This window comes from Symsagittifera roscoffensis, chromosome 1 (assembly GCF_963678635.1).
Source record: "Symsagittifera roscoffensis chromosome 1, txSymRosc1.1, whole genome shotgun sequence".
NCBI classification, from domain to species: Eukaryota; Metazoa; Xenacoelomorpha; order Acoela; family Convolutidae; genus Symsagittifera; species Symsagittifera roscoffensis.
In genome coordinates this window covers 15,567,389-15,595,383 of record NC_087062.1, presented here as the reverse complement: position 1 = coordinate 15,595,383, position 27,995 = coordinate 15,567,389, and the positions used below count along the sequence as shown (strand labels likewise).

Below are 27,995 nucleotides of genomic sequence, written 5' to 3'. Positions count from 1 at the left end.
TCAAATCGAGACGCTATAAGGTGACCATATTGTGGAAGTCATATTGTGAAAGTAAGTTTTTAAAGGCGTTTTGTAGTATCAAGCGTGAAACTTCGATGTTGCCATAACGATTTTGCATTTTACCATTTCTTGCACAGTTTTGAAACATTGACTATTCTCAGCACACTTCTTGTAGTAAAAGTATTTTGTAAGCTTGAAAGTTTTTCAGGAAGAATGTTATTTGATCTTAAACCATGATTTATACATAGAAAATGACAGTTTTCAAGATGATTTGTGCGTGATGATAAGTTTGTTTTGGTTTCAGTCTTCAACAGCGAATGGAGTCGATAATTTGTGAGTATTCTAAAAAGGAATCAAATAAGAGTTGAGATTATCAAGTTCAAGATTACTAGATTACTGGAGCATGAAAAAATTAAGTTTACTTACTTTATCGTACTGAGAAGAAATGGATCTTTCATTCTGTAAAAAAAAAAAGAATTTCCTATCAAATGACTCACCTTCTAACAAATGACCAACAATTATTTGTTCGTTCAATGCTTCTGTTGGAATACTTTATTAACACAACTTTTTTTGCATGTGATAAAATTTGAGCTATGAGAGAGCTTGTAGTTGAATTTTAAACGTTTTTACTTACCTTGATGAATTCACATTTTAGAGTTTGATTTTGATAGTTGAATAATCAATTAAAATTTTCTTAAATCAATTTTGAGTAGTTTTCTATTTGTATTTATAATTAAATAATTTTGATCATTTTACCTTTTCGAGTTTTTATTAGACTTTTGGTTCATAATTTTTGTTGTCGCTAATATTAAGACACTGAGAAACCCCCCCCCCCCCCCCACCCTGATGTAAATGCCATGTATACCTGTGCTGGCTGTCCCATAGGGGAACCCATTTTGAGCCTCCTTGTGCTCCTCGATCTATCTCGCCTTTTCTCCATCAAATCCACCGTCGTCTCAGTGTGCCCCTGAAGTGCATTTTACATACCATAATATCTGAAATTGCCCGGATAGATCTTGCAGTGAAAGTTAACACTGTTGCTGTAATGTTACAGAGTGGTAGCGTGGCATGTCACGAAGTCGAATACCCGGATAGCCGAAAAATAAAATCGTTCCCGGATAGCCGAAAATAAATTTGTTCCCGGATAGCCGAAAACTTTTTTGTTCTCGGATAGCCGAATTCTTTTTTGTTCCAAATACAAAAAAATTGATCCGACTTACACCAAAAATTAATCACTTAAAATATTAAAATATTATAAACAGCCTTTTCTCATTAAAAAACCCCCATCCCAAGTAATTTACAGACCCTCAGAATAGAAAAATTTTATGATGGGGTAAAAAAATGCCGTAAAAATTTGAAAAAATCAAGCTTTTTTGGGATTGGTTAAATTTAAGCTATCCCAAAACGCTTTAAAGGTCTTACTTTTGACGAAACTTTTCGACGGAGGCACGTATTCAAAAAAAAATGTTGGCAAAAAATTGAGGTTTTGAACACATTTTTTGGCGCCTGCTCCCTGAGTTCATCCCAATACACTTATTTATTTTTGCTCATATTTGTTAAGCTACTCAAAAAATTTTGTTCCCTAATCATCAAAAATTGTTGTTTGCCGGTGTCATGAGGCGACCTTTGATACCTCGTATATGTATTGGTAATTACATATCTTTTGCAGTATCTTGCAAAGTGACAGACTTCAAGGCCACTTAGTACCAATCTAAAACATCGATAACACAACAGAGAACCTAATACGCACTCTGACATAATGAACAAGAAAAAGGTGTAAGCAATACGATTCTTATGTATTTAAAACTGTTTTCCCTCAGTGTTTAATTGATAAATTGATACAGCGTATCTGATTCAACTTACTTCTACAATCGATCTATTATTTACTAACGAATTTACCTTATCCTTTTAACTTTCTAGTTTTTGAGTAAACATTTTTCGAGTAATGTCAAGTAGAACCGTATCGCTTACACCTTTTTCTAGTTCAGCATGGCTGAGTCAGAGTGCGTATTAGTTTCTCTGTTATGTTATCGACGTTTTAGATCGGTACTAAGTGGCCTTGAAGTCTGCCACTTTGCAAGATTCTGCAAACGATATGTAATTACCGATGAGTAATAAATGCTTTGAGTCTATTAGATTTTTTGTTAGCTAAGTTCCAGAAAATAACCAGGTAGCGTAATCGTTTGAATAAAAGTGGTCAAATTTTCAAATTTTAGCGCTGCATGCAAATTTTTTTATGCTGATTGGCCGAAAATTCCCATTTAGAACCAGGTTAGCATCCCACTCTCCAACTGCTTTTGTGGGAAAAGCAGGATGCGTTAACGTAGTCCGAAAGGCAGAACAATAAAAAAAGTCCAAATTTTGTGGCAAATTTGTCTTTTTTCTCCATTTTCCTCCCCTCAGCTCACGCGAGCAACAATTTTAAGGTGTAATGAGTGGTTTGACAAGGCTCATTATAAAGATAAAATATGTTTGTTACAGCCTAATTAGTCCGTATTTCAATTTTCATAAAGAACCAGACAATGTGAACAAGTTTTTCATGTGGGGAAAAGGAGAAGTGCCGAAGTCTTTCAGTTTTTTTCGGCTATCCGGGAATGCGGCTCTGTGGGCAAGACCCAGTGGTAGTACCGCAATGTTTCAGCACTGCGACAGCGTCACTTTATTCTAGGGACATTTACTCTAATTATCTATGATGAAGAGTTTTGATTGACAGAAATTCATGAAGAGTTTTGATTCACAGAAATTCATGAAGAGTTTTGATTGACAGAAATTCATGAAGAGTTTTGATTGACAGAAATTCATTTACAGTTTTGATTGACAGAATTTCAAGAAGATATTTGATTGGAAGAAATTCATGCTTCTCATCTATTTGATTCTTCTACCTAGGATGTTTTGATGGAAATCATAAGGGCCACAACAACAAAAACAACTGTAACCAATGATCGATACACAATTATAGACCTGAGATTCGAGTTGGGCAAAAAACTGAGTTATCGTCAAATTCAGATATCCAAATCTTTAATAAAAGGCGGCTTATATTTATGTACTTTTTGCAGCTTTGGCGTTTTGTTAATTGACAATGTTCCAACAACATTTTTCAAACCATTTGATTCTAATAATATAACTATTCCAAATGTGTCATTTTTCCGCCATAGTACAAAATCGTAAGCCACTTTGCCTCAACTACTATTTGAAAGTATTATGAGGATAAAATTTAAAGAGGATAATGAAACCGGATGATTAAGGGGATTTATGAGTTACAGGAAAATTTGGTTTCTGATGATATCGGTTTTCTTGCTCCGATGAAAATTTAGCAGTTCAGATATTAAAAATGATCATCTGAGGTACCAAGTTCAAGTTGACTACTTACGTTGGCAGAAACTGGTATTTGATCAGTCTAAATAGGTTTGAATTTTAAAAATCAAATCAGTAATAACTTGAAAAAAAACTTTAATAGGAGATATTTGAAACATAAAACAATCCATTGAAAGTTTTGAAAAATGGGGGGGGGGGGGTGGAGAGGGGCTTTGACAACAAGGCTGGCTTTCGGTTTTGTTCAATCATGAACAGGCTTGACATGTTACATCACTCTACTGTCTTACTTGATTGAACTGCTTGTAGTGATTTTGTATCTGTGTGTCGTGCTCTTCTAGTTGTCTCCTTAGATTCTCGTGATAGTCCTTGGCGGAGGTGTCACTTGGGTATCGGATATCCATCTTCTAAAATATGCAGTTTGTCGTTCTGAATTTTGAAAACTTTTTTTTCCGACAGAGAAATCTGAAAACGGACCAGAAGGTCCCATAGCTACCTCTCAGGCTAAAGTTCAATAACTGTAAATGCGGTTTTGAGGCAATAATTATTAGGTGTGTTAGCTTGAAAACAGTTTATTATAATTATTATTTAAATCTATTTCAACGCGGCCGTATTTTACAAAATATAGGTAACAAAAATGATTTCAGTAGGTGTGTCAAAAATTTTATGATTCTGCATTTCCACATGATTGCAATGGTATCAAATATGCAGAGAAACAGCCTTTGACTGCATTTCACAAGCGTAAAATTTCAGCAAAAATACTTAGTTTTGAAGGCTAAATCGAATATTACATTTACCGTATATGAGAACCACAGACGCATATAAACTAAGTATTTTATTTTTCGACATGCCATTAAAATATCTTCCATTCAAATCATTTTTCTCTTAAAGGTTTCATTTTAAATTTGCGCTTACCACACGTGTGACATCTGAAGTGTTTCTTGACCTTGACCTGTTCCTGGAATCGTCTAGCTTTCTGATCTTGTCCACCAGATCTTCCGAGGGTACTTTGTCTTCCTCCGACCGTTCCGACTTGCGTCTGCTACTGTTGTCCTCTATCATTTTTTTCATGTCCTCGCGATCTTGCTGCTGTTTTTGAACTTTTTGTTTCAAAGCTGCCTCATCGTTTATTTTCTGTTAAATAGAAAGTAAAAATCGTGTTTCCGAAAATTTCTTTAATATTATTTGATCATTTGCTTTATGATTAACAATTTTTTCCCAGGTATTTGAAAATTGATAAAAACGCTCGGAACCCGCAGCATTCGAAACTGTTCGCAACGCAAAGGCTCTAGTTGACCGAGAGAAGATACGGAGCTTCGTACCATTTGCGATACCGCAAAAATGCAGGATAGCAAATTGACCGACAGAAAGTTAGACGGAAACCACGAATTTATTTCTCGGATGGAATTTGTTTTGACTAAAATAGTGTTGAAAACACCATCGCAAATGTCAAATTAGCTTGAGACAAAAATTGATTAAATGTTACCCTACTTAAATACCCAATGAGCCTGAGATATCAGTCGTTCACACGTTACAGTTATGAAAAAAATCGCCGGTTACTGTGCAAGTTGTACCAAATGGTCCAAAACATGGTCTTTAAAAAACTACGAAAAAACTTTTTTTTTAATTGTAGTTCAGTTTTTTCTGCCAAAATAGTAATATAAGTATAATGGACAAAAAATTGGTAGAAAACTGAGTAGAAAAACAAATGAAAACTGTATAAAAAAAATTATTTTTTTTTTCAAATTTTTTTGCAGATAAATTTTGCGCTTTTTTGAAGTTTTTTGTTCCGAGAAAACTAATTTTAGTCGCGTAAAACGAATTTTTCAGGGCTTAAGCTAAGCATAAGAAAGCTGTTGAAAGCCTGCTAGTTCGCGTTTTTGCTTAAAAATGAAATAAAAACAAAAGTTTTGAACCAGTTTTGTCTCGTTACTGGAAAAGTCGTTTAAATCATGACTCGCAGAGCTTCAATTTTGCATATCATTTGACTCATTCCAATGATGTTCGTGATACCTGATTTTGCGTGGAAAAAAAACTAAAACACACCTGAATATAAAGTCCCTCCCCAGTTTTCAATCGGTCGGAACAAAAACTTTCCAAATCAAAGTTTTGAAGTGCAAACGATAACACATGAGGCAGAAAACCAAAAAAAGCAAGGCCAAACCATTCCAGCAAAGCAAAATTTTAAAGCACAGACAGACAAACGGGAGTTTCCGCAAAACCAAAGCTGGTAACGTTATAACAAACAAAAAAAACAAGTCTTAATTTCTTATTTTGAGGATTTTAAATTGCAAATGTGCTCCAAAAATGTCTGCCGGAATTTTTATGTCGGTAAGTGAGAAAATCGTTCGGTGATTTTGCTGAACTGAAAAGAGTGAATCTGTTGTTATTACCAATAGTTAAAAACAAACTGCTCGTATCAGCGATAAATCATGAGTTTTCCGACTGCAATTTTGTTATATGGATTAATTCAAACTAAAATAAATGACAAAAGTTTTTCAAAAAAAAGAAAAAATTCAAAAAACATTTTTGATGTTTTTTGAAAATCATCCCCCCGAACGTTCTGTAAAGAAGAAATTGAAATATTTTGCATATAAAAATTTTTAAATAAGCCAAACAGCATACCATAATTCCATTTGAAATAAATTCTAAGACGGACTAAACCTCCGCTTACTTACGAGTTAATCATACGAAATATATCACGCGTTAATTGTCCCAAGTTGGCTAAAATGGTAATATTTAAACCTTCATAACTTTACGAAACAAATCACAGAAGGAATATCTTTTTAAATTTGAGCTGAAGGCAAAAATAATTTTCAATTGAATTTTAAAAAATTCCCTCAAAACTGCCAGAGATATTTGTCTGCAGAAAAAAAACTACCCCAAGCACAAGCAATCGAAAAAAGTTGGAACAATAATGATTTTTTATCGCAAGCTAAACGCAACCGTAGGGTTGCAGAGAATATAATAAAGCTTAAATGTAAACAATATTGCTCATAGCAGGGCGACGCCCAGAATGTTCCGACTGTTTTAGGGCAATGGAAAAGTGTTCACTTTAAACATGGCACTGTTGACCTGCTATTTTGCGTGCTCCTTTAGCTTTCATCAATAAATGATTGGTTAGGCCAGCGGATAAAAAAAATAAGTACCAATTTTAAGTAACAAAAATAAATATCAAATTGACTTAAAAATCTTGTTATTTTAAAACCTTAGCAATTATCATTCGAATTGCAAGGAATATGGCTCGAAAATTTTTTTAAGTTCGTTAAATGTCTTAAATTTTAAATATTAAATTTCGGTTTAGTCAAAGATATGAGTCAACTCTGTGTTAATTATTAAACAAAAGTATAGGATCAACTCATTTGAAATACTTTAGTCAGCTTCTTTTCATTCAAAAGTTTACCTTTTCGGATGTAGAGACGAGAGGTACCTCAAAGAAGTGATTTTAAAAACAAAAAATGCTTCGATTTGTTTTTGCAAAAAAAATACATTTTACTTTTTATTTTTAAGAGTTTAAGACCATTTTATCCACGGGGGAAAGGACCAACACAAGAGCTGTACAGCTCATCACTGCGAACCGCTGTTGTGCCCCTGTTTAAGAGCTACATGCAATTTTTTTGGTTATTTTTCTGGGCTGGGTTATGTTGCTTCACCCTCAAGCAACGAGTACGGATCATGGTGGTTCTCGAACATCCGACCTTTCGATTGAGATGCGGAGACGTAACCACTTCACCACTGCTCCCCTAACCACTTCACCACCGCTGATGAGTGCACATAAACGGTTATAAACTGTTTTACCGCCTCAAAATTTCTTCTGCTCGCTTTGCTTCGCCTTGATCTAGAAATAGTTTTTGTGAGGGTAGGGTGGTCTACAAAAATGGTAATTTTTTTCCAATAATCAGAAATGACAGGTGTTGGATTGTGTTTTTTTTTGTCTCAATTCCAATCGGTTTATGATTAAGTTGCTTCATGGGGTCAAATCAGCTACCTTTTTCTCCCAAATTGCTTTATTAAATTCAGTTGCATTTTTTGAAAAGTAACATATTTCGAGTGAAAGTCTCTTGGCGTTTTTTGGAGTCAAAAATGAAAATTCAGTGAAGGAACCACTTTTGTGTTCTACAACCTTACAAGTAACAATACAACGGCATTGGAAGCTCTAAGTAGTCCTGTGCGGAAACTATACGTTTTCTTCTCATCCTCCCATAATAATTTTCAATTGAATTTTAAAAAATTCTCTCGAAACTGCCACAGATATTTGTCTGGAGAAAAAAAACTACCCCAAGCACAAGCAATCAAAAAAAGTTGAAACAATATTGATTTTTTAACGCAAGCTAAACGCAACCGTAGGGTTGCAGAGAATATCATGAAGCTTAAATGTAAACAATATTGCTCATAGCAGGGCGACGCCCAGAATGTTCCGACTGCATTAGGGCAATGGAAAAGTGTTCACTTTAAACATGGCACTGTTGACCTGCTATTTTGCGTGCTCCTTTAGCTTTCATCAATAAATGATTGGTTAGGCCAGCGGATAAAAAAATAAGTACCAATTTTAAGTAACAAAAATAAATATCAAATTGACTTAAAAATCTTGTTATTTTAAAACCTTAGCAATTATCATTCGAATTGCAAGGAATATGGCTCGAAAATTTTGTTAAGTTCGTTAAATGTCTTAAATTTTAAATATTAATTTTCGGTTTAGTCAAAGATATGAGTCAACTCTGTGTTAATTATTAAACAAAAGTATAGGATCAACTCATTTGAAATATTTTAGTCAGCTTCTTTTCATTCAAAAGTTTACCTTTTCTGATGTAGAGAAGAGAGGTACCTCAAAGAAGTGATTTTAAAAACAAAAAAAGCTTCGATTTGTTTTTGCAAAAAAAAATACATTTTACTTTTTATTTTTAAGAGTTTAAGACCATTTTATCCACGGGGGAAAGGACCAACACAAGAGCTGTACAGCTCATCACGGCGAACCGCTGTTGTGCCCCTGTTTAAGAGCTACATGCAATTTTTTTGGTTATTTTTCTGGGCTGGGTTATGTTGCTTCACCCTCAAGCAACGAGTACGGATCATGGTGGGCCTCGAACATCCGACCTTTCGATTGAGATGCGGAGACGTAACCACTTCACCACCGCTCCCCTAACCACTTCACCACCGCTGATGAGTGCACATAAACGGTTATAAACTGTTTTACCGCCTCAAAATTTCTTCTGCTCGCTTTGCTTCGCCTTGATCTAGAAATAGTTTTTGTGAGGGTAGGGTGGTCTACAAAAATGGTATTTTTTTTCCAATAATCAGAAATGACAGGTGTTGGATTGTGTTTTTTTTGTCTCAATTCCAATCGGTTTATGATTAAGTTGCTTCATGGGGTCAAATCAGCTACCTTTTTCTCCCAAATTGCTTTATTAAATTCAGCTGCATTTTTTGAAAAGTAACATATTTCGAGTGAAAGTCTCTTGGCGTTTTTTGGAGTCAAAAATGAAAATTCAGTGAAGGAACCACTTTTGTGTTCTACAACCTTACAAGTAACAATACAACGGCATTGGAAGCTCTAAGTAGTCCTGTGCGGAAACTATACGTTTTCTTCTCATCCTCCCATAATAATTTTCAATTGAATTTTAAAAAATTCCCTCAAAACTGCCACAGATATTTGTCTGGAGAAAAAAAACTACCCCAAGCACAAGCAACCGAAAAAAGTTGAAACAATAATGATTTTTTAACGCAAGCTAAACGCAACCGTAGGGTTGCAGAGAATATAATAAAGCTTAAATGTAAACAAAATTGCTCATAACAGGGCGACGCCCAGAATGTTCAGACTGCTTTAGGGCAATGGAAAAGTGTTCACTTTAAGCATGGCACTGTTGACCTGCTATTTTGCGTGCTCCTTTAGCTTTCATCAAAAAATGATTGGTTAGGCCAGCGGATAAAAAAAATAAGTACCAATTTTAAGTAACAAAAACAAATATCAAATTGACTTAAAAATCTTGTTATTTTAGAACCTTAGCAATTATCATTCGAATTGCAAGGAATATGGCTCGAAAATTTTGTTAAGTTCGTTAAATGTCTTAAATTTTAAATATTAATTTTTGGTTTAGTCAAAGATATGAGTCAACTCTGTGTTAATTATTAAACAAAAGTATAGGATCAACTCATTTGAAATACTTTAGTCAGCTTCTTTTCATTCAAAAGTTTAACTTTTCTGATGTAGAGAAGAGAGGTACCTCAAAGAAGTGATTTTAAAAACAAAAAAAGCTTCGATTTGTTTTTGCAAAAAAAATACATTTTACTTTTTATTTTTAAGAGTTTAAGACCATTTTATCCACGGGGGAAAGGACCAACACAAGAGCTGTACAGCTCATCACGGCGAACCGCTGTTGTGCCCCTGTTTAAGAGCTACATGCAATTTTTTTGTTTATTTTTCTGGGCTGGGTTATGTTGCTTCACCCTCAAGCAACGAGTACGGATCATGGTGGGCCTCGAACATCCGACCTTTCGATTGAGATGCGGAGACGTAACCACTTCACCACCGCTCCCCTAACCACTTCACCACCGCTGATGAGTGCACATAAACGGTTATAAACTGTTTTACCGCCTCAAAATTTCTTCTGCTCGCTTTGCTTCGCCTTGATCTAGAGATAATTTTTGTGAGGGTAGGGTGGTCTACAAAAATGGTAATTTTTTTCCAATAATCAGAAATGACAGGTGTTGGATTGTGTTTTTTTTTGTCTCAATTCCAATCGGTTTATGATTAAGTTGCTTCATGGGGTCAAATCAGCTACCTTTTTCTCCCAAATTGCTTTATTAAATTCAGCTGCATTTTTTGAAAAGTAACATATTTCGAGTGAAAGTCTCTTGGCGTTTTTTGGAGTCAAAAATGAAAATTCAGTGAAGGAACCACTTTTGTGTTCTACAACCTTACAAGTAACAATACAACGGCATTGGAAGCTCTAAGTAGTCCTGTGCGGAAACTATACGTTTTCTTCTCATCCTCCCATAATAATTTTCAATTGAATTTTAAAAAATTCTCTCGAAACTGCCACAGATACTCTCTCGAAAAATTCTCTCGAAACTCCCCTCTCTATTCTGTCACTACTCCCCCCCCCCCCCCCCACCAAAAGGATGAAAATTTACAATAAAAAATTGTTTTTTATTTCTTTAAGTTTTCTTGAAAAATAGGTGCAATTTATACGACTTTCACATATATGTAAGCTATTTTTCAGCCAGCGTGAAAGTGAAGTTGGCTGTTGTGAAACTTAATGTGAATTATTACCAGCAAACGTCGACTTACAAAGTAGTCCTTCTGGAAGCGACCCCCTACACCAGTCAGTATCATACCACTCTCCTTGTCCCTAATGGGGGCTCCACCTCCACTCCCACCGAACTGGAGTCCCCCTTCCGAAGCATTGATCTCTCCTAATTTGACAAGTTCAGGTTTCAGGGAACGGCAAAACTCTGTATTGGATCTATCAAATTTCCACAACAAAGTTCACAAAAAGAGTAACTTTAACAAGGTAACTGTTTATTGATATCATATAATAAAGATTGCTACTCTAGAGTGCATAAAAAACTACCCGCAATGAGGTTTCATGGGCAATAAACGATTATAATCAATTTTCGCGGCCAAAAAAATTGACATTATAATTTGGCGATTCCAACATTCAAGTTTTGAATACTAGATTTCAAGGTTTTGGAAAATCCAGGCTCTTACTCATAAGAATTTTTTATTATCTATTAAAATCTATTATAATCCGTTATAATCCAATATGATCTACTATAATCGATTAATATAGATTAAATTGATTTCTGCTTTGTTTGTTTTATCGTCGATTTTTAATGCATTCCCGTACTGACAAAAATGGATTGCAAAAGATTTTATATGGATAATGTTGCAGAAAGATTTTTAAAAAATCGATCGACGTGAATCGATTTAAAATCAACTTAAATTGATACAAAATGTGGTTTTAAGAATCAAATTCAATCCATTTTAAATCACTTCGAATCCTTTTTTGTCAGTTTTTTTGGTTTCATTTTCCCGCGAGTAACAATAAAATCGATTTAAATCGACTTCAATCAATTTTCAACAAATTTTTTGTGTACTCACTTACTTAGATTATATACAGATTATATTCCAATTTTTTAGACTAAGAAACAATAGAGAAATAATGAAAAAAATTTAATGTATGCTTTTTAATTGACTTTTGGTTTTGATGTTAGGACTAAAAACAAATTATGAGGACAAGTAATGTCTAAATTTTCTGCTTCAAAAATGATTTTTTTCCAATTTGATTTTTTAAGTAATATGCCGTTTGCTGAAAAAAAATGAGCCTGGAAGGTTAATAGTGAAAATTACATTTCAAAAAAAATTGCATAGATTTTTTCTCATTACTGCGTAGTTTGCAGTAAAAGCTCTCCTCGAGTGACTTTTGCTCTCTGTAGTTTTTCTTGAGAATTTCTTCAGAAGAAAGTTTTGCTCAAGCTGTGAAACTAAATTAATAGTTAAGTTGAATCAGCTTTGTTGAGATTTTGATGATTTTCACTACCTTCCATTTAAACTATTTATAGGCAATAAATTCGATTTTTTATCTGCAGTAAAAATTCATTTAGTCCATTATAAATCGATTTAAATGTCTAAAGCGGCTACCGTAATTTGATTTCTTTTCAAAATTTAATCTGCATAATAGTTGATTTAAATTTGTCAGTCCGAGTTATAATCAATTATACCATGAAAACCCATTATAATTGATTATTACCCATATAACCTCATTGGGACAGTGAAAATATTATGCTTCAATAACCATAATAAACTATTATATTATTATTTCTATCATATATTATGTTATTTTGTTATTACAAGTGTTACGCTTGAGTATTATATTAAATCCGCTTGAATAACCAAAAAACGAACCTTTATGGTTTCCATTAATAGCTGGTGTCTGCCTTTGTGGGAGGCCAAAGATCTGCTAAAACGAAACTTAGACTCAAAAAGATTTTAAAACAAAGTGAAATCTTATAGTCACTCGACAAGGACACAAAACTTACCGACAAACTGTCACTTTCGCCTAAAAGTAGTTATATGCTGTTATTGGCTTATATCACTGCGATAAAAATCAAAACTACAAAAAAAATTTAAATTAGTGATCACACCTGATTTGCGTTGAGTTCTTCTCAGATCATTTTCATTCGAAAATCCAAGAGGCCTGGTGTTCGCCTTTTGTCCATTGCTGACGCGATTGGATAGCACGACTAAAATTTTGCAAGCGCTTGTCCTATAAGTTTTGATATGATGCGTTGTTACCAATACTTTGACTCAAAAAATAGGTAATGCTTCATAGCGAAACTTTAAGCACGATTTCTTTTAGCAATTTTTTTTCTCGCAGTTTCAGCTGAAGTTTTTGGCAAAATAAGGTAGTGTTTCAATGTTATATTAAATTATGACCGTGAAAAAAATTGCCTTTGTTGTTTCTTTTCCTTAGGCGTTCAAAGTTTTTGTCAAACCACAAATTGTTTACCGAGAATTTATGACGTGAAAAACATGCTAAGAAAAGTAAAGAGTTTTGTATAAATTGTGCAAACCTGAATGTCCGCCGGCCCACTGTTCCAGATCATACTTGGTCTGTATCTTCTGCATCTCCCCTGGATTCTTGCTCAGAGTCACTTTCCTCTTGGCCGAGGGGGTGCCTGGACAGGACTTGGACGGCAGGATGCACATGTTCTCACCAGACCCCCCAGAATCATCTGCAATTTTATACAAACCATATGTCTACTTGTTACATTATCAAACGCTGCAAAAAATTTTGCAATGCAAAATTGGCATTTGAATATCATTTAAGCATCTGATCATTTCAATGCAGAACAGCATTTGAGAATCGCGATGCAGAACACCATATGAAAGTTTCGATGCGGAGCAGCATTGGGATTTGAATTTGCCCAAATAAGTGGCATGCGCAGAAACTTTTAAGTTTTTCTAGGGGGGGGGGGGTTAGCGGTTCTTAGACAAATTTTGAAAAATCTGCGTCCTTTTATTAAGTCGATTTAATTTTCGGAGCTCTCCGAAAATACTATAAGGACCCTATTTTGTCAAAAAAAACTCTCCGCCGCAGGCAAAATAAAAAAAAACTGACCAAAAACATGTCTACTTGTTACATTATCAAACGCTGCAAAAAATTTTGCAATGCAAAATTGGCATTTGAATATCATTTAAGCATCTGATCATTTCAATGCAGAACAGCATTTGAGAATCGCGATGCAGAACACCATATGAAAGTTTCGATGCGGAGCAGCATTGGGATTTGAATTTGCCCAAATAAGTGGCATGCGCAGAAACTTTTAAATTTTTCTAGGGGGGGGTTAGCGGTTCTTAGACAAATTTTGAAAAATCTGCGTCCTTTTATTAAGTCGATTTAATTTTCGGAGCTCTCCGAAAATACTATAAGGACCCTATTTTGTCAAAAAAACTCTCCGCCGCAGGCAAAATAAAAAAAAACTGACCAAAAACAGGCGTTTTTGGGCACTTTTTGAAAAATTTTGACAAAAAAATGCGTTTTTTCGGCGCGCGCTACCCCCTCAAATTTAATTATATTTTAGAAAAATTTTGAGGTTGGCAGGCGAAAAATGGATGTCGTAAAGTTGGGGTTTAGGAACTTAGACGAAAAAATTTAGACGATCAAAAAATAACGAAACTTAGACTATAACTTCCGTGCAAATTGCGTGAATTTTGTTTACAGACTTAAATTAACTTTTGGCAGAGTAAATACTGGTTGTTCGTAAACTCCGTTTTTTATGGTCGTCTAATTTGCTTGACTTCTAATTTCCTAGGCCCCCGTAAAATTATACCAAAGGGGGGACCCTTTGAAAAATTTGCCAACCAGAATTGAGGGGGGCGGTCACCTCCGCCCCTCCCCTCGGCACGCTACTGGCCCCAATTAAGGTTTCGATTTACGCCACCTTTTAACTCTTGCAGTCGAAAACTACGATAAAAATGCGTAGCACTTCCTCGTTTTCAAAATCTAGAACGGACCCGACCTGCTGTTCCATTTGAGCTTTTGTTCCCTTTAGATATCATAGCTGTTCGAAGTGCAGTAGCTTTCGGCTTATCTCGACTGAACCCAAGTGAGAACTCATCGTCAGTCACATTCTTGCCGCCTTCTGAAATTAAAACAGTGAAAAATTACGGTTGTTTAAAGTTAAATAAATTCAGTTTATGGGGGAGTATGTTAAACTTGTTTGTGGATCAAATTAATATCATCTACTTTAAGTGAGGCTGTTTGGTCCGTTTATTCGGAGAGAGGGGAGGGTGTGGTCGCGTATACATGATATCAGGTGTGTTTTTTTAAGGCAGTGATTCAATTACAGCTGAACTTAAGATACCATGTATAACAATTCCTCTTTCAAGAATTTGTCCACTGTGTCATCCAGAAGCGGATTAATAATTAAATAAGAGGTGGGACGCTTTCCACGCCTTCCCTTTCAAGAATTGGAGTCATGACTACCCAAAGAGACCCCCTTTCGGTACAATTTTAGGATATCTATCTTGACAGTGTTTTGCGAGAGCTCGGAACTCAATTTATTGACTTTAGAAAACTGCCCAATAGAGTAAAACTTAGATCTGCAAAACTTAGATAAAGGTGACACTTAAAAAACTAAATCGCCAAATTAATTCATTTACTGTCGGCATGAAAACGTAGTTGGAGAAATCGATTTTTGCTCCTCTTAACTTTTTCATTATGATTCAGAAAGGATAGAGTCTTCTCAATGTAAAAGAAGGCTCATTTGATAAAATAAGCAGATTTAGACGGCAGCCGGATTTTTGTTCCGAATTTTCAAGAAAACGGAATGTTTACGCATGTGCAAGTTTTTTTTATAGATTCAACTATCGACTTTTTAACTAAGCAATTCGGACGTAAGTTATTATATCACCTGAAAACTATTGTTACCCAATGCTCAAACTTACAAACTTTCACCCGTGATAATTTTCTGCAAAGTTATAGATGTTTGAAAATTGTTAATTTGGGCAATTTGGGATAGATAACGCGCAATATAATTTTTTATAACACGCGTTAGCAATGCGTTGCAAATAGAATCAAAAAACATTTTAATTTTCCCTTAAATGCAATCGGAACATTCAAGGCTTTACTCTGATATACAAGCAGTTCCAAATTGAATGTTGGAAGTTTCTTTTCAGTTATTTTCAGCCAATCAGAGTATTTGAGTATTCAAAAATGTCAAAGTAATTGCAAAATATGCAAATAAATCAAGGCTATTAACATCAAAATTGAACACAAGAAGCAGACAAGAACTTTCATATGTGAAATCGAAGGCTGGTTTTGGAACCTATGAATCCTGTAACCAATTTCAAGAATGAAATAAGTTAAAACTAAAAATTTATTGTTTATCTTCACAAATTGTTCAGCAAAGGCGAATTCCCATATATTTCAATGTTCATAGCACCCAAAATACAAAACAGTCGCATAAGTCCAAAAATTTATCTTCTTGAATTCTGATTGGTTGAAACTTGAGCCAACGTTTTTATGGATTGGTTGCTTACCGTTCAAGCAGCATAAATTCCAGCTGCAGAATAGTGACCTCCGCAGTTGCTCTACCGTGTTGGGAGCGTGCCGACAGAGGTTAGGACTCTATACAAAATTTAGAGCCAGTTATCGCCTCAGAGCGGCAACGCGCGCATTGCGGCTCACCGGCGACCTCAAACCGAGAGTCAGCTCAATTAGTCTTTGACCAATTGAAAAGATTTGGGACTTGTGCGACTGCTTTGTTAATTTGGGACCTATGGGACTAATTTTTCATTTTGGGACATATGATTAGCAAAATTTTGCTCTGCTGCTTAATTTCATTTTCCGCTAATAATGACTTCGGTTCCCTGCAAAAGTCACTAAGCCAATAGGAGCCTTTAACGATTCTGATTGGCTAAAAGTTTTGCTTCATTCGGTCCCTCTATCATGTCTATCATGAGAATACCCCCGATTTACTTTTTGTATATATATTACATGCTGCTCCATCGGTTTTCACACACTTCAACCCTCGCATATGTCGCCCCTATAGCAATTATTGGCACATTTTGCACTACTACATTTCGCCCTTCAAATCGTAAATTTAGAAAACGGCGGTTCTTAATTGTGCAATGAGTTAGGGGCGAAATGTGTGAAATTATGAGGGACGAAACGTCTCATGTGCGAAACCTGCCACTAATTTTAAAAGAGGCGAAAAGTGTGTGGGGCAAAACATGCCACATTCGGTTCCATCACGTAGCTCAGCAAGTATTGCATACCTTTTTTCTGGGCGTTTCTCAGTTCGTTGAAGTTGTGAGTGAGAGTGTTCCGTTTACCCCTGGGGGTAGCTGCACGAGATCTAAGGTAGAATGGCTCCAGCTGACGGGGAGATGTAGAAGAACCATTCATTTGATCATCTACAAGCGGGAACAAAATTATATTGATAGGTCACAAGAAAAAAAATGAAAAGAAAAATACTTCTGCTTTGTTTTAGGACCGCAATTTTCACATATACTTCCAAGCAAGCGCGGATCTGGTGCGGCAATTTTTCGAGACCAAACTGATTTTTTTACTTTCCCCAAACATCATTTCGATCCTATTTTGAGAAAAAATTCTGTACCGCAGGCAAACTTTTGAAAAAATGACAAAAACGCCGTTCTAAAGCACTTTTTGAAAGATTTTGACCAATAAATCATGTTTTTATTTATTGCTTTTATTCCTGCTCCGCTCTCCTCTCAAATTAGTTTATATTAGCGCCTTAGGCACCTTTAGATAACTTTTAGGATTGGTCAGATAAAAAGGGATGTCGTTTTATAGTACCAAAAAACGACCCTTTTGGTGGCGAGGGGGTCGAAAACCATAGAGATATGCGTCGGCACAAATTCGCTATTGATTGTGGTATTGGTGGCTCGTACAATTTATCAGTTAAGTGTACCCAGTCGACTTTAGCTGCCTTAGTTTTTAAAGGTTGAACTATCCTATCATATCAAAGCCCGTTTCGGACTTATATCAAAACAGCCGTGATCGAACTCTGAAAAAATTAGGAAGCTTTCTGGTTGTCGAGATAAAATGACCAGATTAATTTCGATTTTCAGACTAATTGGCACGGAATTTACAAATGTCAGGGTGGGAGACTGTGCTCTCAATTAATTCGATTGCAATTCTTAGATCAACTCATTTACAATGATTTCAATTTTAGAATTTTTAATCTGCCTCAATCGCGGTTCACTAACAACGAAAATATCAAGGAAGAATAATTGGAAAAACATTAACAATTGCTGAATTTTTTCAGCTTTTTTTAGTTTTTTTTTCTAATTTTTTTTTTTCAATTTTCAAAGTATTCACATTAAAAACCTGAACTGGTAACACTCTTTTGACGTTTGATCTAAATGAAGATTCTCATTCAATATTTGATTTGTGCCAATTGAGTTCAGTTGTTTCTTTTTTGGCAGGTACAATTTATATTGTCCCAACATATCGAAATTATTCAATTATATCACGGCTTGTAACTTATGGTCCAGCCTAGCAAGAAATGATGTTTTCTCCCGAAAGTTTTTAAATAGTATATTTTACAGTTTTTTTTGTACACAGGGTGAAAGATATTGATGCCCAGGGCCCACATTTATATTCCAGCTTGTCAAGAGATTGTGGTTTCTCCTGAAAAAAACTTCAACTAATTTTTTTTACACAGACTTAACGTTATTGATGCCCAGGGACCAATTTGATGAAAATGCGCTCTTCATCATTTTTACTCGAAAAAATGTACTGCGTGACAAACTAAATTTAAAATGTTGAGAAGTTTTGCTGAGAACAGTTTTGCTGAAAAGTTTTGAACAGTTTTTCAATCATGCTCTTTGATGCTTTACAAAACTTGTTGCCACAAACTTTTCCTACAATTGCGTTTTCGAGCTTTCAAAGAACGAAACAGACAAGTTGTCACGTTCCAGGGACCGTTTTAAGCAGATTTTTGAAAAGCCTCTCAACCTCTCAAAAGCGAGATGAACTTTAATTTATTTTGTATAGCTAAACAGATTTTATAAAGGTCCTTGAAAAACATCCCCCAGCTTGAAACACGTCCTTGAGGAACGTTTTGCGTTTAAAAACAACATACTTAACTATCAAATACCACCCAAGAGCGGATTTATGGGCGAGGCTGTGGAACGATTTATTGGAACGCCATTTTTATTCAACTCAAACTAAAAGACTTTCTAAAGTAACTAAATTGAAGGGGATATAAATAAAAAACGACATCACTTTATGGAAAAAACCGTGCAAAATCTGCTCAAAAAGTTTGCCGGGTGCGGCTGGCACTTAGACAGTTTTTATACTTGGATGTTTTAGACTTTAAATACTAATCAAATGAAGTATTGATTCGCATAGACTGGACTCACTGTTCCCGTTGGATGCATTCGAGTGCTGTTCAATCTGGCGCATCTCCACTGGATTGTTGCTGAAGTGTCTCCTTCTGGCGGCGGAAGAGGAGCGGGACTGGCGGGGGTGATTACTCCCCTCTCCTGTGATTGGGTTGTTGCCGCCACCCGACTGGGTCGAATCGAACACATCGTCTGCAAGAGTATCAATGGACCCAACTGGCGAACCTGGCACACAATTTTTAAAAGTCTATTGTCCAATATTATAATTATCAAACGTATCTGAACCACAGAGAATAACCGTTTTCTGAATTGAAAAAACCGCAGAGATGGTTTGTATTATAATAATTATAATTGTATGTTCGCTTTTTTGATATTCATTGCATTGCGCTCTAGACTCATCAATTTATAAATCTTGTGCGACAGCTAAAATCATGAAAAATGATTTTGTAAAATTTTTTACTGCTGAGATAGAAAAGCAAGAAATTTGAGTCACTCAAATTTATATCCAAAGAGTCTACGTTCAAGCTTTCGATGGAGCCCAAAACGGATAGTTTTTTGTTCCTGCTTCAATGGAATTTCTTGCTTCAAGTTCTTTCTTAAGTTTTTGTTTCATTTGAATTTCTTTACCGCCAGTTGATTTGCACCGTGACCTTGACCTCTCACGCACTTCCCTGTTCTTCCGTTCGCCTATGTCATTGGTCAGTGTGCTGGTCTTTGGCCTGGGACTACTTTTGCTCTCAACTGGCGCTGTAATCGGGACCACTCCCAGAAGATTCCTGTCTGAATAGTAACAGCATTTCAGAAAGTCAATAGGCCGACAATTTTATTGTTTGTACGAGCTGAACACTTTAACTATAGGATCGTTTATCTACGAGTAAAGATAGCAAAAAATAAGATTTGTTTATACCCCTGTAAAAATTAACTCTTTGGAGAAGTTGCTTCAAATTAATCAGTAAAGAGAGAACCTCGCGGCACTCGAACCTTTGCAGTTCATTGACAAAATCACAGAATAAAAAGTTTTCTTTTTCTATGACAAGTTTAAGTCTTGCCTGAAAGTTGAGAAGGATTGGCTTAAATTCGCTATCAGTTAATTTGGTAACGTTTTTTATCAATCACAATTTTTTTTAATGATCAAGTTCTTTCAAATATCATTTATGCAGAAAAAAGCACTCTGGGTCTAAATAAGTCACATCAACTTGATGCTGCAGTGAAATTTCTACCAATAGCAAACTCCCATATTTTAGGAGTTCTCACGAAAACCGGCTATGATGATGAACAACTAACTAAATAGTAGGTTTAAATTGAGACCTCTAAGCCGCATACTATCCGATTTCATAGAATATATTTCAGAATAAGATGTATATCAGAACCAACCCTGATTTTTCTCGACCTACCCATGTTGCCTGAAAGAGAAAAATAATTAAAATAGTTTAACAACTTGGCTGCTGTTTGCGAAGTTCAACATTAACTTAAAAATTTTTTCTCTTAAATTTTCTCCAATTAATTTTTATGTTACTGGAACTGGGTCTTGTAAGTTCTGACTCTTTGAGTTGAAGTTAGTAAAACACATATGAAAACGATTCGAATACCAAACTCGAGTGAAAAAATTTTCCGTTTTTACGAACAAACTAACTTTTCCCACTGTACTTCTCAATCTCATTCAATTCTTTCATGTCCTTAGAGAGGAACCTAGTCTTGGGTTTGGGCTGTGGCCGGTCCTTCTTAAACATCACTGGCTCGTCCTCTACTTTGGTCCTGCTCTGGAACTGTCGCAGTTCCCGGGGATCATTAGACAGAGTTGACCTTCTGGGCTTCGCTTTGGTCGAGTTGTTCATTCCGTGGGGGAAGTTGCATTTTTCTAGTCTTCTATCTATTTCGGCTAAATTGGAAAAAAAAACAGTCATTTTTTGCATTAAGTGTAAACCACAAATGCAAAACTCCACCAAATCCACAAAAAAATCAATCAAATTTTGAAGTAATGATAATTCCTTATGATGTTCCAGTGAACCCCAGGATGATAGGATTCGGATGACTCACCTATTTCCAGTTTGAGTTTCTGTTCCATCTTGCTCATGTCGTACTCGTCCACTCTCAAGGTCACATTCCTGCTACCTCCCCCCAGTCCCTTGCCACGAGGAGATGAGTCACTGCAAGCCTCTATTAATGAACAAATGCTTGGTCAAAGTTTTCCAAAACGTGCGTTAAAACGAAAATTGTGTAAAGCGCAGAAAATTTTAGAAACATATGATCATTTGTAAGTCTGTAGGCTACGAAACCAACAAGGTTAAGCTGAGAAAATATCATCAAATTCTGAAAGCTGTTTCAAAAATTGCCTCTTCGACTAAATGCTAAATACACAGCTGCTCAAAAAATGCTGAATTATAGTTAACTCAGTTTGAATTTTTGCTCAATTTTTCGAAGAAAGTGACGGAGTATTTCTGCTCGTGCGCTTTTTTCTCCGAACAAATTTCGACTTATTAACTAGCATTTTATGATTAAATCGTTTCCTATATCGTCCAAAAGGTAACGCGCTCAAATGATTTCAAATTAAAAAATGTATATATTTCACCTGTGATCGTTTTTTGAAAAAATAATGGTGGTTTAAAATTTTGTGCGCGATATCTTTCATGCTTTTAACGCGTAAGTGGAGATTTCATCTGTCTTACTAATGACATTGTCGTTCTAAATTGAAAATGATTATTGTCGTTCTAAATTGAATTGAGGCATGCTCTTAGTCTTTTTAATACTTGGTTTGATCTAAAAATATTTAACTAAATGCAAAAAAATCACTTTGTTTTATTCAGCGTGTGGTGGAATAATTTTTGAAAAAAAAATCTTTAAAAAAACTAAAGAATTTTCCAGTTTTTTTTGAAAACTTTTTTCCACAAAGCTTAAAAGGTAGTCGGAACATTCAAGGCTTTGCCCTGATGCAAGCAGTCTTGTTCTATTTTAGTTTAGATAAAACAAATGTTGCGGAGTTTTCTTAATATCTATGTTTTATAGTTTGCTGGCTGATATGATACTCAATGAAAAGTAAGTAATTTGTATTTATAACATAGAAGATTAAGCCTGAAAACTCGTTTTGGGACTTTCGGGCTAGTTTTTGGAACTCTCTTTACGCATATTCATCAACGTTGTGCAATTCAAAGTATAATTGTTTCCGCAAAACTTACGAGGTGCAAAGAATAACTCAAAAAGTGGCGACATAGCAAAACAGTGAGGAACAGCTGCTGTGCAGGCTGCAGAGAATGTTTCGACCAATATGTTACAAGAAAAAATGTTCAAAGATAGAGATTTTTTTCTGAATTTTTAAATTAGCCTTTTTTATTCAATTTCAATGTTGTTTGAATATGCTGTTATTTTTCTCTTTTTTTTCCTATTCAGTTAAGTGAAAAAATTATAAAAGGTGATTTTATATTTTATCGAAATTAAAAGTTTTTATTAAAAATTAGTACCCGCATGCTCAGTTTAGGCGTAAGTAATCGATTATAACAGATTACTATGATGATTTTTTTGACAATTATAATTGATTATAATTACCACAATTAGGTGTTTAAAGGATTTATAAATGATTATATTCGTGATATTTTCTAAGAGATTTTAATCTCTTATAATCGATGATAATTGATTATAGTTCTGAAAAAACCCTAAAAATCAATTATAATCGATTATAATCAATTATAATCTCTTATTTTGCCAAAGTTTTGTCAATCAAAACAATAATCGAATTATATCTCATGGGTCATTAATTTTGTATCAATAAGAAAATCTCTTGAACACTTTGGTGAACACAAAGTTTCACCACGAAACAAAAAATTTCGTAGAGATCATTTCATATTAGTGGAAACGTTCCTGCGGTAGATGAAAAATAAATTTTCCGAATCAATCATGAGACTAAATCTTTTTGCTGATGTTTTGGTGGTTAGAAAAGCTTAAAATATGCATCACAAAACAATTCTAACGGGGAAGAAATCAAAAAAATCCTTATAAATTTGATTTGATTGGAAAACTTTAAAAACAAATTTCTCATTTTTCATAAAAACCAACGTCTACAAAAAGCATAAAATATAAGCAATTTAAATGCAACTTCGAAGACAGAATGGTCAAACAAAAGGGATTATAATCAATTATAATCAATTATAAGGGATTTTTGTACAAAACTAGTGAATTAGAAATTTGAATAAAAATAATGGATTATAATCAATTGTAATTGTTTATAAATGTATCGAAAAATAGACGAATAATTAATTGATTATAATGTATTATTATCAATTATAATTTGATTTCAAAAAGAGAGATTGTAATCGATTATGATCTGATTAAAATCGATTGTTTCTCAATTTTAGTAAGATTGGTACTAAAATCGTAATATAATCAATTATTAACGCTTGAAAGTGGATGCGGGTAGATTTGAAGTAGGGCGGATAGCTTTTCAACTAGTTTCGTCTAATTTAGGCTGAAAACCATAAATATTCAAAGCAGTTTTTTTCGAACACTGCTGAGATATTTTTGTCAAACTTTTTTGGAATATGTGTTACGAACAAAAATTTTTGTTATGATACCACACTTGACCCACTGCAAATTTTCCCTGATCTAGTGAGAATTGGTTGTAAAAATCGGATCCTTGTCCATAGCTCCATTCCACTCTTTGAGAGAGGTCAGAATAATTAAAATGTTTGAAGTAAATCAATTGAGAAAAATGTATTCGGATTGTAATTTACGTTAAAAAGTTATGAAGTGCTGTTCTGTATTTGTAGGTCTTTTTTGGGCTTAATTGGTTTTTCAAAACTTTTTTTTATTTACAAAAGTAGCATTTTTCATATTTTAAATCGTGGCCTACATTATTCGTTACGATTTTGAGTTTTCTTCATTTCAAGTTTTTAAGCAAAACCTTATTATTTTTAAGGCTGTAGAATATCTAAGGGTTGTTAATAAAATTTAGATGCTGCTTCTATTTTCTTTTTTTTTGTCAGTGAAATTCACGAATCGCATACAACCTATTTGTTTGCGTGCTATTATAACTGTTTCAAGTTTATATGCGGTATTTTTGTAATCCTGAACGCCAAAAAATTCAACTTGGTCGAGATTAGAAACAAGTAAAAATTTTTGAACTTCTTACTATCCGCTCAATCGGTTCAATCATAGTTACACAGCTACTCTCAACAATGAATGTTTTTACTTTAGTCTGAAAACGCACGAAAACTCAGATGGTATTTAATAAACATATTAAATTGTTTTCGGGCTCATATGACACTAAAGGGTGTTAAGTCAAAAGTATTTGCTATGGAAAACCATTATCCTGACAGCTCTTCATATGACGCTCCGATACGTCCTCAGAATTCTCTGAATGCAAAGTTCCCAGTTTTTTTTATTAAAAATCCAATTATAATTGTTTCAGAAAAATTTCAAAACAAGGCTTGTTGTGAATTTTCAGATATATAGAAAAACTCAAAAAGGAGATGATAAACCAAAATTTAGACGGTGGAAAATACAATGAAAGCAAATGAGATGAATCCACTTCTGATTTTTTTATGTAGGTGCTCTGTATTTACAGTAATTTTTCTTAATTTTTTCAAAGCTGTTTGGACATGATTTGGGCAAGCCTTTTCAAGTTTCTTATTCATAAGATTATTTTCTTGTACTATGGCTTGGACCGATCTTGGTTTTGATTTCGAGACTTGACATCTGCGGGGCTCTGAAAACATCAACGGGACTCTGATTCTTACTGATTCAGTTTGGTCGCCCCTGATTGAAACTTTCGGATATTCTGAGCAAATCAAATCAAGACTGAAAAGGGTTTCACAATGCGTGAGATCATAACTAGTTATAGGCGACTGTTCGTAAAAACACATTGAGAGGTAAATAATGCGAGCAAGCTTTCTTTACTTGTCATGCCTTGTACCGAACTTTGACTATTACAAAGAGTCGCCTGTTTCGAAACTGCTGGAACGAGTTCTAAACTAGTATTTATAAACCAATTATATTATTGATAAAACTATCTCTATAAAAGATTAGTAACTAATAATAAATCATAACTAAAAACTGACTTCTTTAACAAGATGTAGTTACATAAATGCAATATGATGTAAAGATTTCTTAGAGCCCAAGGAACGCGCAGCAACGGAGATGAAAACTCGATTACATTCCAACTCTGGAATGGCAAATCTATTTGGTTTGTTGCCGTAGTCACTACCCTCAAAGGATTTAAAGTATGGGCTCAACATCGCAGCAAAGAAAACCCATTGAAACAGACCAATGGCCATCTCGATGTTGATCTCACATACCGATCCTAGTCACTTGGCGCTTCATACGGAAAAGTTTACCCTGCACGTAGTCTCGCTCTAAGCTTAACGAAATCGAGAAATAATTGCATCGGTGACACAATCACCCAAGACGATCCACGATCATTGAGACCCATTTTTGAAACACGAACACACGATCTCTCTACCCAAACAACTAATCTCTCTTCTCTTCAAGAACTCACTGCTCAAAACTCTAAAAGAAAACTACTTCACCCGTCCTTCACTACAATAAACAATTAAAAACTAAAAACTCTCTAAACCCCGGATGGGTGGAACCAGTTCTAAACTAGTATTTATAAACCAATGATATTATTGATAAAACTATCTCTATAAAATATCACTTATTAACCAATCATATTCCATCACTAACATTGACACGTACTTTTAAGTGCTGAAACTACTTGTAGTTTCAGCACCAGAACAATTTGAATAAATCGTAAACTACAGTTTTCTCCTAGTGGATAAACTCCAAGAACTAACTCGCAAAGACAATATACACTAGATATACTGAGACTAGGAGATATAAGAGTAAGATTAAGATTGGTATTAGACTAGGAAGTTGCACACGAACCTATCCGGCCGAAAATAAGATAGCGTGACGAACAGACGGTGTACTTTATCTGAAATTACTCTATGAGTACAGACCCTCGGTCACAACTCACTGCTGCGAATAATTGTTGCTTGTTCCAATTGTCACCCAACTTTCTTTTCAACTTTCTAAGTGCGTTTTTGTTTGCATGAAAAAAACACTGAGATGTCAAGAAAAACTGTAAATTAGGTTTTCAGACTAAAACACACACACACACATACATATATATATATTTACATACATATTAGGTCTCGATGATCACGGTATCATCGAGACCTCCATGATAACTCAACCGTGCATTCTTTTCACCTTCTCGCCTCTTCTAAAAATAAATGAGCAGAAACGCTTTGACCAAAAATTGAAAGTAATATTGAAAAATAAACCGATTCCCTAACAGTTTTTTTTTAATTTTCTTGTTGTTGAACTTGAATTTTTGATTATTTTGTCTGAATACATAAGATCACGCCATAAATTTTTCATGGAAAAATTTCTGCGATGAACTTCATCAATTAACTTGAGCATACTGAATTCGGCAAATACGCAACATGAATGACGAAGCTTTTAGGTAGGGGCGGATCTAGTATTTTCTCGAGGGGGAGGGGGGTGCTTGGGAATTTTCAAAAAAATTTCGAAAATTTTGTTCTAAAAAGATGCAGGCAAAATTAAAAAAAAACAGGCCACAAAAAGCACACTATTAGGCATTTTTTGGACATTTTTGACCAAAAATCGCGTTTTTTTCGTGCGCGCTCCCCCCTCAAAATTAGTATATATTGGCGCGGAAGGCTCCTTTAGAAAAATGTTGGGGGCCGGCAGCCAAAAATGGATATCTCAAAATAGTTCAAAGGGGGGACCCTTTGGTCGGCAGGAGGTCGAATCCCTGAAAAAAGGGTGTCCGCCTCCACCAGCCCGCCCCTGCTTTTAGACAAGTCAAAGACTCCCTGATTTGAACTTCTGCGAAGAGCTCAAATAACGTATCAATCTCCGACTCACACTTGTAAATCGCCCATCTCGACTCTCAAAATGCAGCTTCATCGGTTTCATTTTTGGTACATGGATAGAGTTTACTCGACTAAGGTAGCGGCAGAAACATTTAAACGATTTCCGGTTTGCGACGTATGTGAGACACGGTTGAACGAGTCTTTCGATCGAACAAAGTTTTCGAGTAACTAATTGAGGGTCTAATAAAGGTGGGTTTTGATCTCCTATTTTCGCGGCATTGGTCAAATAAAGGTGGGTTGTGAACTACTACTTTTATATATTTTTCCTTTTGTTTACTTTTGCCTTTCTCAATGTTTATTTTTTACGTGTTTTTTTTGTATTGAATCAAAAAATTTTAAATTGAGACAAAGCACACCAACATCTCGATTTAATATATAAAGGATTATCTAACCTGAAGCATGGAGAACTATTTTTGAGCCTGACATTTGGAAAGCAGATGTCACTACGCGGAAACTTGCAAACTGGTAATAATACCGCTTTCAACTTGTTTATTTGTCAACAACCAAGCAGAATAAAAAATAAATGAACAATTTAGTTTCGTTCAGTTGTGCTTGCAAGTAATATTTATGGTCAGTTTTTAACAATGAATGTTTTGCTGAAATCTTATAAGAGAGGATTTTGAAAGCCATATGCGGTATGCAAAAAAGAAGGAAACCAACTGCTTGTTTACATTTATAATAGAAAAAAACTAGTTTTGCGAACTGACTTCTGAAATAAAATGTGAACTGAGCAATAGTTGCATAATTGTCGATCACCGATCAAACATATTCTTATTTGAACACCAAAAATAATATTTTCACTTTTGTAACTCTACATGCACCAGTTACATATAACTTTATAATATACTTAGCTCCAATGTGTTAAGAAGGGTCAGTTTTTTTAATGTAAATTATCCTGCAAGCATGAATGTATATTTATAGATTCCTTGAGTGCTTGTTTTCATAGCTTTGATCAAAAAGATTATCCATTAGAATTTAAAGAATTTGGATTTTGCAGGATTGAAAATAAATCCATTAAAACATGAAATTTCACTGGTCTCGGATAATTTTTGAACAAAATTTTGAGAAATTAGAAGATGTGATGTGCCATAATTTGAGTCGAATGAATAAGAGCAATTAGATTGCCTCAAATCCATTTGGAATAGTTATGAGTGCGGGGATAGTATGCCTAGCATAAGTAATTGACGCATTAAAACAATCAGGTATTGACCGAACAGTTTCCAAAACGATTAAGTGCACTGAAAGCACATTCGCGTAGCAATCCGTAGATTTCCGGATTGATCCTCGCACGCTAATAGTTTTCTTTGAAATTTTTCTGAGCAAAAAAAACAGCCCAAGCATACATATTGGCCACTTTCCTTGAAAATCACAGGTGTTTTCAAGGCCATTCGTGCTACTTGTTGAGCAAACACAGCTTC

The 27,995-nt window shown here is 34.8% G+C and overlaps 2 protein-coding genes across 5 annotated transcripts in view; one reads left to right on the top strand and one right to left on the bottom strand.

Moving 5' to 3' along the window:
- Positions 1-27,140, bottom strand: LOC134846217 (uncharacterized). Of its 2 annotated transcripts, XM_063863519.1 has the most exons (18): positions 26,970-27,140; positions 20,726-20,845; positions 20,322-20,567; positions 19,316-19,468; positions 18,707-18,913; positions 16,595-16,732; positions 14,335-14,457; positions 12,886-13,047; positions 12,457-12,555; positions 12,352-12,371; positions 12,218-12,272; positions 10,601-10,725; positions 4,228-4,446; positions 3,603-3,719; positions 3,371-3,397; positions 866-967; positions 427-459; positions 1-342 (listed from the first exon to the last, which is right to left on the bottom strand). In XM_063863519.1, the coding sequence occupies exons 1-18, from the start codon at positions 27,001-27,003 to the stop codon at positions 301-303; spliced, it is 2,022 nt and encodes a 673-aa protein (XP_063719589.1). In that variant the 5' UTR covers positions 27,004-27,140; the 3' UTR covers positions 1-300. The 2 variants fall into 2 exon arrangements, with proteins under 2 accessions (XP_063719589.1, XP_063719671.1); XM_063863601.1 differs by lacking the exon at positions 3,371-3,397.
- Positions 1-27,995, top strand: part of LOC134849099 (coiled-coil domain-containing protein 181-like) — a 479,610-nt gene that overhangs the window by 198,551 nt on the left and 253,064 nt on the right. The window lies entirely within an intron of this gene.

Bases quoted from the DNA above. Each gene is read 5' to 3' on its own strand.
- LOC134846217 (XM_063863519.1), bottom strand. From the start codon at position 27,003: ATGTCAGGCTCAAAAATAGTTCTCCATGCTTCAG. The intron at 3,398-3,602 runs GTAAGACAGTAG...AAACCTATTTAG, and splicing joins ACTACAAGCAGTTCAATCAA to ACTGATCAAATACCAGTTTC. The intron at 460-865 runs GTATACATGGCA...TTTTTTTTACAG, and splicing joins CTATGGGACAGCCAGCACAG to AATGAAAGATCCATTTCTTC.